The sequence below is a fragment of the Zalophus californianus genome, chromosome 3, assembly GCF_009762305.2.
Source record: "Zalophus californianus isolate mZalCal1 chromosome 3, mZalCal1.pri.v2, whole genome shotgun sequence".
Classification (NCBI taxonomy): Eukaryota; Metazoa; Chordata; class Mammalia; order Carnivora; family Otariidae; genus Zalophus; species Zalophus californianus.
This window is the reverse complement of record NC_045597.1, coordinates 15,337,052-15,349,856: the sequence shown is the minus strand read 5'-3', so window position 1 is coordinate 15,349,856 and position 12,805 is coordinate 15,337,052. Positions and strand designations below refer to the sequence as shown.

The 12,805-nt window shown below is 46.0% G+C and overlaps 1 protein-coding gene across 3 annotated transcripts in view; it reads right to left on the bottom strand.

Moving 5' to 3' along the window:
* ABCC4 (ATP binding cassette subfamily C member 4) overlaps nucleotides 1-12,805 on the bottom strand; it is a 247,992-nt gene that overhangs the window by 141,247 nt on the left and 93,940 nt on the right. For 2 of the 3 annotated variants that reach the window (XM_027590484.2, XM_027590485.2), the window contains 3 exons: nucleotides 11,315-11,506; nucleotides 2,653-2,747; nucleotides 2,334-2,420 (listed from right to left, as the gene is read on the bottom strand). In XM_027590484.2, coding sequence (XP_027446285.1) covers nucleotides 2,334-2,420; nucleotides 2,653-2,747; nucleotides 11,315-11,506 — 374 coding nt within the window. The remainder of the gene's footprint in view (nucleotides 1-2,333; nucleotides 2,421-2,652; nucleotides 2,748-11,314; nucleotides 11,507-12,805) is intronic. The other variant, XM_027590486.2, reaches the window with a different exon arrangement.

Here is a 12,805-nt window from a genome sequence, read left to right as displayed (position 1 = left end):
ATCCAAAACCATTAAACCCGAAAGGTGCAAGAGGACTTTATAAATACCTCCCGTGTTCAGAGAAGAACTTGGGGGAGCTTCTGCGATAAGCACACTGACCTTCGGCAATGAGAACGCCTTCTCTCCTCCCAAGTGACACAAATACCAACGGCCAGTGGAATCCGTTCTTGGAGTGATGGAGAACTTGTGCACACCCACCCAGGATGGAGTGACACACATTCGTGACTTCAGGGTGAGGCTCTAGGGGTAGGGAAGCTGGGCTGCTCCTGACGCCACCGAGGGTGCGGGGCGGGAAATCTCCGTCACAGCACTAGGCCCTGTCCCTGAACTCAGTCACAAGCCACAGGGCACTTCCCTGAGGGAAAACTCATCAAGTCATGATCGGGACGGGATGGGAAGGGGGGTCAGATCAAAGAGCTGGAGGCCATGTCGAGTGTTAGCTGCTCGGCTCTCTGCGTTCTGAAAGAGTCACTGCTGCTATGCGCTTTTTCTTTAAATTGTGGTAAGATTGGTATAACATTTACCATTATAACCATTTTTAAGCATATATCTCAGGGGCATTAGGGACACCTGCACTGTTGTGCAACCATCACCACCACCCATCTCCAGAACTTGCTGTCACACCAGACCTACGCACTTTGTGCATACACACCCGGGGGGTGGGGAAGGGTCCGCGTTAGGAGCCCACACTGAGGGGACACTGAGTCCCAGGCTCCTAGCATCCAGAGCCCAGAGCAGCCTCACGCTGCTAACTCTCCTAAAATCTCTTTACTTCGCTACTTAGGACTTTAAATGAATTGTGTCTCCCCACCCCCACCCCCAAAATTCCCATGTTGATGCCTTAATCCCCAGTAATTTAGAATTTGGTGACAGGACCTCTAAAGAGGCAGTTAAGTTAAAAAATGAGGCCGTGATGGTGAGCCCTTACCCAATCTGACCTGTATCCTTAGAAGAGATTAGGACATAAGGAGATGGGGCATCTGGGTGGCTCAGTCGGTTAAGCACCTGACTCTTGCTTTTAGCTCAGGTCATCGTCGCAGGGGTCGTGAGATCGAGCCCCACTTTGGGCTCTGTGCTCAGTGGGGAGTCTGCTTAAGATTCTGTCCCTCTGCCCCTCTCCCAAAATCACATGTACACACACTCTCTCTCAAATAAATAAATCTTAAAAAAAAAAAAAAAGGCCATAAGGAGAAAGCCACCAGGGGTGCACGCACACAGAGGTGAGACCATGTGAGGACACAGTAAGAAGGCTGCTATCAGCCAGCCAAGGAGAGAGGTCTCAGGAGAAACCAAGGTGCCAACATACTGATCTGGACTTTCAGCCTCCAGGCCTGGGGGAAAAATCTATCTCTCCGGTTTAAGTCCTCCTTTGTAAATGGAGATGTTTTGTGCAACATCATTTGCAAGAACACTGACCTCAGTGCACACATTAGGGCTTCAGGAAGTACATGGAAAGCACTCACTGGCTTTGACAAGGTGAACAACAATAAGGTAACTATGGGGTAGACATGGACGCCATTGTAACAAAAGCGAGTTCATGATGCTTCCAAATATGACAGTCTAGACTCCACAGGGAGCACAAGTTATGTATGTTAGGCTAACAGTCTGTACAGAGAAGATTCAGAGTTGTCCTACTTTAGTCGTGTGGTGACGAAGCAAGAGCCAATGAAAACAAATTCCAGAAACACGAAGTGAGAGTCAGGAGGTGAGCTAGATTCTAGATACGTAGTTTCAAATTCAAGGTAACCCTCCAGGTGGGGGCCTGACGTATTAATTCTAATAAGAATCCAGGAAGCCATACTGTGATACAGAATAAGGCCTTCTTCAATTCTAGACTTTACCAAGTGTTTCCTGACCTGCAGGGTAATTAGCACAAAGCAGTGAGACCACTCCACAGAAGCGCTATGTTGGCACAAAAAACACTGCATTTCTAATGTGCCACCAACAAACATGATGAAGGAAAAGAACTGGGAGCCAAGTATCACATTACCGAGTCCCATGCTTCGATTTAAAAACTGCACATCGGCTTTCTTATCCCATCAACGGTGTCTTGGTTATCCATGGTGAGGAGCAAGGGGACATCTGCCATCGTGCCCTCACGCCCTCAAGCATGCCCTCCACTCACACCACACACAGTGAGCACCATCTGGGTCTTCCTTTTTCTCTCTAAAAATTTCTCTGAAATGGCTCTTCCATGGAGGGAAGGTGTGAGGGGAGGGAGACCTCAGCAGAACAGGCAGAGTCTTCCAAATCACCCCAGTTTCCCTGAGCTCTTTTCCCCAAACGCTACAGGGCTCATAGAAGACAGAAATGACAAACACGGGCAAACTCACAGTTCAAACAAGTGCCTGCCAACTTCTGCATCCACTGCGCTGAGCGGGTCGTCCAGGAGGTAGATGTCTGCGTCCTGATACACTGCTCTGGAGAACAGAAGACAACATCGGATGGGAGCACACTCCAGGCTCCCGGGACCTCATCTCCCAGTCGTGCCAGCCTTCGACAACTTGGCGCATGTTCACTCCAAGAGCCGATGGAATAACGTGGGGCTTCCCACAGCGCACCCCTCTCCCACCCCGCCACGCAGCAGGTGGTCTCGAGTCAGCCACCCCCCGGGAGCAGCGCACGGAGCACGTGCAACCGAACTGTGGGTACCTCGCGAGGTTGACCCGGGCCTTCTGCCCTCCACTCAGCGTGGCTCCGCGATCACCTATCACAGTTAAATCTCCGTCCTCCAAAAGCTGCAAATCCTGCATGGAGACAGAAAGAAGGGCGGGGCGGGGGGGGGGGGCATGTAAAACATGTTCTCCTGTCATCCAAGACTTTCAGCACTGGTTCTTCATGCACATTTGTGATCAACAGCGATAGATCTATTTCAAAGTGACTAAATGATAACCTTGAACCTTTCCCAAAAAACTCAGGGCTTTTTGCTTCCGTTTTGCAGCCCTTCCCACAGTGTTCCTGCATTTCACCAACTTAACTGATGTTTGTTGAACATTGACTAGAGGTCTGGCATTGTTCTGGGTACACTGAATTTGGTAGTAAAAAGACAAAATCCCTTGAGTTTCCATAGAGGGAGACAGACAATACGAAAAATTAGTCCTAAGTACTAAGAAGAAAAAATAAGCCGGCTCAGGAGACAGAGGGGCAGGGAAAAAATCCTACACAGGAGTCGAGAAGGGCTCTGAGCAGAGGGGCTTTCGCAGAGAGACGAGGGCACCTACGCGGACCCGAAACGCGTTCCACATGCAGGAACGAGCGAGTGCAGACAGCGCAGGGCAGACACGTGCCCAACGTGTTCGAGAACTAGCAGGGAAGCTAGTGGAGCTGGAGAGAGTGAGTAAAGAACAGGGAGAGCAAGGGCAGAGATAAGAAAGGGGGGGCCATGGGTTTCACTCCCAGTGACACGGAGAAGGGACGTGGCTTCGGTTTTTCAGAAATCCCTCTTGCCTCTTCGTGGAACAGAGATGGTAGGGGACAAAGGGTGAATGAAGCAGGGCACACGTGAGGATGGGACCGCATTAATGCAGGTGAGAGAAGACAGCGGCTAGACCCAGAGTGGGAGCAGGAGACAAGGAGATCAGCGGACACGTTCCAGAGAAAATTCAAAGGTGGAGCCTGTAGGACCTGCTGATGAGTGGGTGCCCGTTGTGGTGGTGGAAACGGAACCATGTCCTGTCCTCCACGGGAGAAAGAACAGGCTCGCCATTTACGGAGCTGGGGGAGACTGTGCAGGCAAGCACAGTCCTGGTTATTATGGGCAAGTCGAGATGCCCACTGAGGGTGTCAGGTTGCAGCTGCAAGTGCGCATCTGGATGCCAGTGCCAGGGCTACTGGTGAGAGCTGGCAGCTCACCCATGGCCTGGGAAGCCCAGGGACTTAGTTTCTCAAAGAACAAGTGTGTCTTAACCAGCCAGTTTGCTGATCTCAGCCTCAGCCTCTCACCCTCGCAGAAGGGTTAACACCTGACCCTTGTCTTCACATGTAAGGCAAGGTGACAGCCGAGAATTGTACAAGAAACAAGAGCAGAAAGAACAGTCTGGCAGGAAAAACAGAAGGGAAGTAACAGTGTGTTCAAGGGACATTGATCCAATCAGCTGAACTAAGGAGATGTTCATTCCATGCAAGCCAGGTAAAACTCAAAGCCACAAAGAATAAGCCCGGACGAGAAGAGGTGGGAATCTATCAAGTTCTACCCGAAGCTCTGAGGCTCCTGGCAGAGACAAGCAGAGTTTGGGGAAGCATGTTATCAACTACACCTCTCAAGCATCAACCCAGAATACACAGCAACACCTTTCTACAAATGAGCCCTCACCTCTTGGTCTCTACTTTGGCCAATCCGGGGAGAAAGCATGTTGGAAATGTCCATGACAAGCAACCCCTCTGACCTCCCTAAAGCCTCTTTTTCCTCTTTGGCAAAATGTGGAGAGACAAGAATGGCTAAGCTCAAGGATGCCGTGACAATCAAACACATGGACAAACACCTTCTATACACAGGAAAAGGACACGAATCAACTGTAATGTGCTATTAGTGACAGATACATATTTTCTGATCAAACCAACAGTGGGACCTCATTCACAGTGTGAATCACAACATGCAAAGCACACCACAGGGAGAAGGGAAAGAGGGTATCATCACCCTCACCCATACCTTGAGAGCCCACAAAGGCACACGGAATTCCCTGCACGCTCAGAGCTTAACTGGATGGCAATAAATGAAAGGCAGCAATTGCTCAATCATGAAAATTCATTTCACATTACTTCTTTGCTGAGCTCAGAAGTCAACACCATCTCTTGCTTTTTGGTTTCCATGAAAAACAACGGGCCATCCTGAAATAGGCTCTCAGCCTTCCACCCCCACCGACACCCACACTGTTTCCTTGGCCTCGATTCACTGCTGATGGTCCTTGCCAAGTGTTCTTAGTTTTGATGCCTTGATTTTATGTTGCTTTGTTTTCCTTCTCAAAATAGTACCAGGCTGCAGCAAAGCAGTCTTAGCCATTCTCTACAGAAGGCACTTCAAATCCACCCTTGCATTTAGCACAGTCAGGGAATATGGAATGGACTCGCTCCAAGCCTAGTAGTAGGACTTTGAGTGTGTTGTTGACATGGCAAACTATTTATGGATAAGCCTCAGAGAGGAGGGAAAAAAAAAAAAAAAAAAACATTTCAAAGATTATAAAGTAAAAACCTGAGTTAGGCTGATTTCCTAACCACAATTTTCTGGTTTGGTGAAAGGGAAGAGCCTGAGTTTAGCATTTTTTCCAATCTTCCCAATGAGCAGAAGGTATTCTTTTTTTTTTTTTTTTTAAAGATTTTATTTTATTTATTCATGAGAGACAGAAGGAGAGAGAGAGAGAGAAGCAGAGGGAGAAGCAGGCTCCCAAGGAGCAGGGAGCCCGATGCAGGACTCGATCCCAGGACCCTGGGATCATGACCTGGGCCAAAGGCAGACGCTTAACCATCTGAGCCACCCAGGCGCCCGAGCAGAAGGTATTCTAACATTAGTTACATCTCAGTAACATTTAACCAACTATTTTGTCTATAATGGTTTTCACTAAAAAGCAGACACAGAGACTAGAGGGAAAGCCAAGAAATGGCTATGCTGCTTTGAAGCCAGCAAGCCAGAAACCTACCAAGTGCCCTTTGGTGATGGTGGAGACTTCAGGAGGAATACTACTGAGCAGACTGTTGATGGTTTATGGCAGGCAGTTATGAGGCCTGGGGGCCAAGGAGGGCTGGATCCCAGAGGCAAAGAGCAGGAGTTCCAGGCCCTAATCCTAACTTTTCTTCCGGGACAGGCCTTCCTATTATGGCCTGTCAGTACCTCACCCATCCTTCCAGACCCAGCTCAAATATTCTCTTCCATGAAACCATCCCTCTTTTACTGGATTCCCAAGACTTGGTATTTCTCATGAAGGGCCCACCTTATTCTGCTTCATAATCTATACATGTGTGCACAGTTCCCTCCCCAGCTCCTTAATGGTAAGATTATGCACCAAGCCTGGCACGCCTGGATGCCTGATAATCTCTAATCTTCACACGCTGCAAAGTATTAGCCCCATTTCACAGGTGAGGAAACTGAGACCAGGTTACATAATGGTCTAAGGACTGTCAGCTGTTAAATGGAATGGGGGCAATCTAAACCAAGCTCCTCTCAATTTGTAGCCTTCCTTCCTTTCTCATCATGCTGCCCCAAGTGGTTACTGAAAAGTATATTTAAAAGTGTATTTAAAATTAAAAGTGAATTTAAAACATCAAAATTAGTTAAAACTTGATGACCTCTATGTCTACACACACAGAAGTATCATTAAAGTTATTCTCCATGTTTTGATTAGCCTCATATACCTCTTTTGTACTCATTTACTTCCTATTAGGTCATAGGTGAGTAAAAGTTACCCCAATTGAGAGAGAAAAAAAACTGAAGATAAAACCATAATTATTCTACAACCGTCAAGGTTATTGGAAAAGAAAATGTCCAAGTTGGCAGAAATGTAGTAAATATGAAGAGAAACTATAAGCCTGTGAGCATCCAAGAGGAGCTCAAGTGATCTATGTGGAAAATATTAAACTTGAATTTATCAATGCTATACCTTCAAATATGCATTGCCTAAAAATGCTAAAATGTCTTCAAGTGGCAAAAGATAATATGCAAATGTCACATGATACATCGCTTATGTTAGAACAATATTTTTATTGGTAATTTATGTAAAATGTACCATGTTAGAGCACCTAGACAAATATCAACTCAAATAATGGAAGTTATAGACTCAAATGCCTTTCTACGTGTCACATTTTATGGATGTGATTCTACCCAAAATTGGTTGCTCTTAAAATTAAGAGCTAGTATCTCTTCCACATGATTCTAACATTTGTAGAATGCTTGTGATGTCTCTAGCAATAAGGCGCTGTAAAATCATTATTTCATTATTGCCCTTCATCCTAAGAAACACCTTATGAGGATGATCATCTCCGTTTTACAGATGAAGAAACTGAAGCTTTGTAAGGTTCAATGAACCAAAACCGCACAGCTGGTAAACAGAGAGACTGAGGTTCAATCCACAGCTGTCTGCCGCCAGGGCCTTGGAATTCAACCAGGTGGTCCCTAAATTATGTTCTATAACTCAACTACAACTTCACTCTGAGTAGGTCATCAGCCCAAAATGATGTTACTAAATGTGAGTACTTCCTATCTTCCCATTTTATTTCAGAAATGTTTTCTGCTCAATGACTAGTTAACTTCAATTAGATCTAGTGTAATACACCTACTTGTTAGTAATATATGTAACGTGAGAAATGTTGCCCTTTTTTGGTTTTTTTTCCTTCCAGGATTTGGTGGTGGCTATAAGAAGAAATCCTCATATTATATATGAATTTACAGAAAGGGGCTATAATAATAGCCACCATTTATCAAAACCCTGGCATGTCTGCATTTTACAGGTACTGCCCACAGTCTTGACAATAGTCCCATACCGCCCCCCATTTAATAAGAAAGGAAACAGACACCCCAAGTTACTACCCAAGATATCCAAAGGCCAGAGCTTTTCTACTACATATACAGTCTCTGTATCTACAAAATCACTCCAGAAAGCCCCTATCCTGTGTGGCCATCTCATGCCCATGCACTGACACATGAATTCCAAGAGGAGATAAGCGAAGGATCTCCTAACTCATCAGGTGGTTCTCTGGAGTGTTAAAGCCTTTACCAACCCTAAACAGTCATAGATGGCATTTCAGAACTGCCGCAAAACCTCTTTGAAATCTTCTGACCCAATGTCTGCATTTGCAGGCGACAGCAGACCCAGGCAGGTAACAGGACGTGTGCACAGTGACAATGCTGGGAACAGGACTCCACTTTTGACAACATCAACACCCTGGGCCTCCTTTTCTGCCATCAAGGAGGGAAGGAGCCCAAGAGGCCCTGACTCCACGTCCCCATGCCATGCAGCAGCTGAACACCAACAGTCATGTTCATAAACATCAAGCCCGCCCTGCAGGTCCCCCCTTCCCAACCAGAGTGCGTGTGCCCAGTAGCAGTGCCTCGGAACACGATCCACACACAGGTCCAGTTGTCGAATGTGGTTTTGGCAAAAGCATCAGTCCCTGGGGAAAACACTGAATGGCAGCCACCATCCCAATACCTGCTTTACTGCAGACATGTTCAAACGTGGGTAAATAGAAAGGGCTGAGCTATCAGCAGAAATGCAAGGTCATGCAAAGAAACAGCCCAGCACTGGCCTGGGTCTGTTCTGGACATCAAGAGTTGATGTCCAAACAGCGCCTGGGTGGCTCAGTCAGCTACACGTCTGCCTTTGGCTCGGGTCATGATCTCCAGGTCCTGGGACTGAGCCCTCTGTCGGGCTTCCCGTTCAGCGGGGAGTCTGCTTCTCCCTCTGCCTTACCCCCTGCTCGTCCTGTCTCTCTCTCCTTCTCAAATATTTTTTTAAAAATCACATAATTTATTCATTATTTAAAAAGTGACATCTATTCAGGCTATAAATTTAATTCCCTTCTTTTCAGGAATGCTCCCTTAGCCTCTTAGGCAATTGAATATAATTTATATTGTCATGTCAGGGGTCAAGGTCAAACATATCATTTGCAACTGGCTTGGTGGTAGGAGGCGAATTAAGGCAAGTTCACTTTTCTATTGTATGCGAAAATGCTGTTCATGATTTGGGTGCATTGTCGGTACTTATCTATTACTCTTAGAAATTCTTCTAAGAAGAATTTGCGGCGCCTGCATGGCTCAGTTGGTTAAGCGACTGCCTTCGGCTCAGGTCATGATCCTGGAGTCCCGGGATCGAGTCCCGCAGCGGGCTCCCTGCTCGGCGGGGCGTCTACTTCTCCCTCTGGCCCTCCCCCACTCATGCTCTCTCTCACGTTAATAAAATCTTTAAAAAAAAAAAAAAATCCTTCCTTCTGGACACACACAGCCACCCATATTTAAAGGGCCATTACGCTGACCAGGGTTACCTCGTGGCTTATGAACGGAAAAGGCAGAGGTGAAGTATGAGAAGGAAAACCTCAGCTACACTGGTACCCAGTTAGGGTTGAAATCTTCAGAAGTGGAGACCACAAAAGTACGGGGACCACACACCGGCCCCTTTGGCCACTCACTCCTGGCAGCCACTGCAGGGCCGAGACTCTTCCTTGTGGTACAACGTGCAAACGAAACAACTAGCTGATCATGCTGTCTGCCTCAGGACTTCTCCCCCTTTTTGGAATAATTGTTGCTACTCTGTGTAAATGCCTGTTAGATGCTCAAACTGGACATCCTCGAAACCAGCTCTGGATTTTTTTTTTTTTTTTAAGATTTTTATTTATTTATTTGGAGAGAGAGACCGAGAGAGTGACAGAGAGAGAGAGAGAGAGCACGAGCGGGGAGGAGAGGGAGAAGCAGGCTCCCCACTGAGCAGGGAGCCTGATGCGGGCTCCCCAGGCCATGGTCTCTCGGCATCTAGCTTCCCACCAGCGCCACATTGGTCTCCACCTCCATTACCCGACGGTAAAAGGAGCTCTCTTCCTTACAAACTTCCTCGTTTGGGAGGCACATGGCCCCGTGGAAAAGCATGGAATCCAGAGGCATGCCAAACGCAAACCTGAGCTGCAAAGGTTTAGATTGTTTCATCTCAGTAAGCCTCAGTTTTAGCAACTATAAAATGAAGACGGTGCCATCAAAGGCCCTGGTAAAAGATTAAAAACTCATAAACCTTTGTGTGCATGTGTGTGTGCGTGCAGGGGGGACAGGCAGAAAAATTATCAGCACATGGACTCTGAATAAATAGGAGTTATTACTTCTGTTTTACATTTGCTTTCTCCCTCTTCCCATACAGTACATGCCTTTTGACAGAAATCCAGCCCATCACGGCTAACTTGATGTCATTTCTGAAAACACACCATCTCTCATTAACAATGACCCAGGGGAAAGAAATAGAAGCCCATTAAACAAGCAATTATGTCTTGTCCACCTCATAAAATGCTACTCACCTGATAAAATCTATGATGTTCAAGCCACTGTTCAAGCAAAATTACTATTTCCTCACAAAGCTGGCTTGGAGCCTTCAATACCCTCCCTTTAAAAGTCTGTCCCAGCCTTTTCCACACAGCATAAAGGAACAGTCGGATGTCCAGACTGCATTGAACAGACCCCGGGGTGAGCCCTTTAACGCTATTATCCACTGATTTTTATAACCTAAGGGGAGTCACACAGTATTTCTCAGTATGTGCCTTTTTTTTTTTCCTTTTTTTGCTAATTATATTCTCCTATCAGGTAAGTTCCGTTTTCCTCCTTCATTCATCCATTTTACTTAAATCCCAAGCACAATTCAACAATTCATCTTGCCATTTTCTGCAAAACAATATCATTTCTGAAAATAATCTCTCCCCTTGTGAAATGATGTAGTATTCAAAAGAAATTTTAAAGCATTTCCTTTTCTTTAAATAATAAATCACACATGAAAAATCAAGTGGAGAGGAGACCTGTGGACTGAAAACGATGAATCAACCAAGTGCAAAGCGCACATCTTTTGTGGAGTCCGATTCAAACCAACGGCTGATGAGATCCCCTCGTGAGATAATTAACAAAATGTAAACTTGGACTAGAACACTGAGGATATTAAGGAATTGTGGTCATTTTTCAAGGACGATAACATGGTTTCTTTTCAAAGGAATTCCTATCTTTTAGAGAGAACTCTAAAAGTTATAGTTATATAGTTCATATGAGGTCTGCGTTCTGCATCAGAATTTGGGGTGTAGGTGGGAAGGCAGAGAACAGGGGCGCCAGGGCAGACAGACTCGCCCCCAGCAGAGCGTGGTTGAAGCTGGGGGATGAGTACATGAGGGGTCATTACATGACTCTCTCTGCTTTTGTAAATTTTTATAATTGTCCCTTTAAAAAGTTAAAAGTGAATAAAAGTTGGGGCACCTGGGTGGCTCAGTCGGTTAAGTGACTGGCTTTTGATTTTGGCTCAGGTCATGGGATCAAGCCCCATGCTGGGCTCCGTGCTCAGTGTGGAGTCTGCTTGAGATTCTCCCTCTCACTCACACTCTTAAATAAATAAATAAAATCTTTTTTTTTTTTAAGTGAATAAAACTTCACACAACAAAAAGGCATCCTGTGAATGTCATCATCACATCAGGATTAAAATAGCAGTGTATATGAGCAGGTACATATGGTGCCATTTGCCCACAAGACCACCTTGAAGTGTTAAATAATGCCCAAAGATCTTCCAAACATAAAAAAGGAAGTAAACCTTGTAGTTGAAACAGCACTATTATTATTTGACCTTCAAGTTACATGTAAGTCCAAAGTCCTTACCTTTTTCAAAGCACACGCCTTTATTACTTTCTCGTATCGTTCCTTTTCGTATTTCTTCCCAAATAAAATGTTACTCCTCACAGTTCCCGAAAACACCCAGGGCTGCTGAGAAACGTAGGCGATCCTTCCATGCACGCTGACCAGCCCCTGGCTCCGGGGCAGCTCCCCAAGAACAGCACTTAACAGTGACGACTGAAACAGATGGTAAACAAGCACTTGTGTGCAGAAGCACCCAGCACAGAACCGGCCACTGCCAATTGCAGCCTTCCCCGGCCCCGGGGCTTTGATACACGTCAGAGCGCCTTCCCTTTCAGTACAATAAGTACAGCCCTGGAAGGTGCAATCAAAAATTCCAACACTCATAAAATAGAGTATCACAGCCTGCTCTGCCCAATGGCGTTTCCCCCAAATGAAAGGCGGTACTCAAAGACTAAGAATGTTGACCATTCTCAACAGAGGAAAATGGCATGATGTGCACTTTGTAAGTCTGAGGTTTGACGCAGGTGGCCCTGCACCCAGGCATCCTTTACTTGACAAGATACTTGTTCCTGGAAGGCTATGTGTAAATCGTCTATCCAATGCATCAGGTTCACTCTGAAGTGAGTCAGATTTGCAAAAAGAAAAAAATCCATCATAAGTAATCACCCCAGGAGTGCCTGGGTGGCTCAGTCCTTAAGCGTCTGCCTTCGGCTCAGATCACAGTCCCAGGGTCCTGGGATCGAGCCCCACATCGGGCTCCTGCTCAGAGGAGAGTCTGCTTCTCTCTCTCCCACTCCCCCTGCTTGCGTTCCCTCTCTCGCTGTGTCTCTCTCTCTCAAATAAATAAAATCTTTCATAAATAAATAAATAAATAAATAATTGCCCCATCATTTATACGTTCTACACTTAGCTTTCCCTATTTTTATTTCCGATGCATGAGGCTAACGCGGCATGCACACTTCCTTCAAGTCTTTCACAACATACGGACGTGGTGTGTCTGTGCCCACCGCTATCGGAATGCTCCTAACACTGAGCTGAAATAATCCTTTGGTGTATCTGTCTTGCCCCAGGACCTGGTTGCTTCTAGAGGGCAAAGGAGTCCGAGCCTTCTTACATGTGTATCTTTTGCTCCCAGCACAGCGCCACATAATTACTACCTGTGCAGTGATGTGACGTGGGGAAGTCATCCAAGGAAATGTTTTAAAGTGTTCCAGAGGAGCCGTTACAACCTCGAGACTTCCTATAGATCCTGCTCTGACAAAAAGAAGGCCCATTTTCTTGGCCATTCTATCCCAAATAGCAGTCATGTAAAGAATTACCTTCAATGAGATATCCAACTTCCAGACAAGCATTTCCAAACCGTGTGACTTGACACACCAAGAAAAACACAACACACACTAAGCAAATTGATTTGGCCATGCAACCTTCTTGCAAAACTAATGCTCCATGGAACCCCTTTTGAGAAATGCATTCTAGATATACCCAATTCAAAACTGTGTGACACATAGCCCA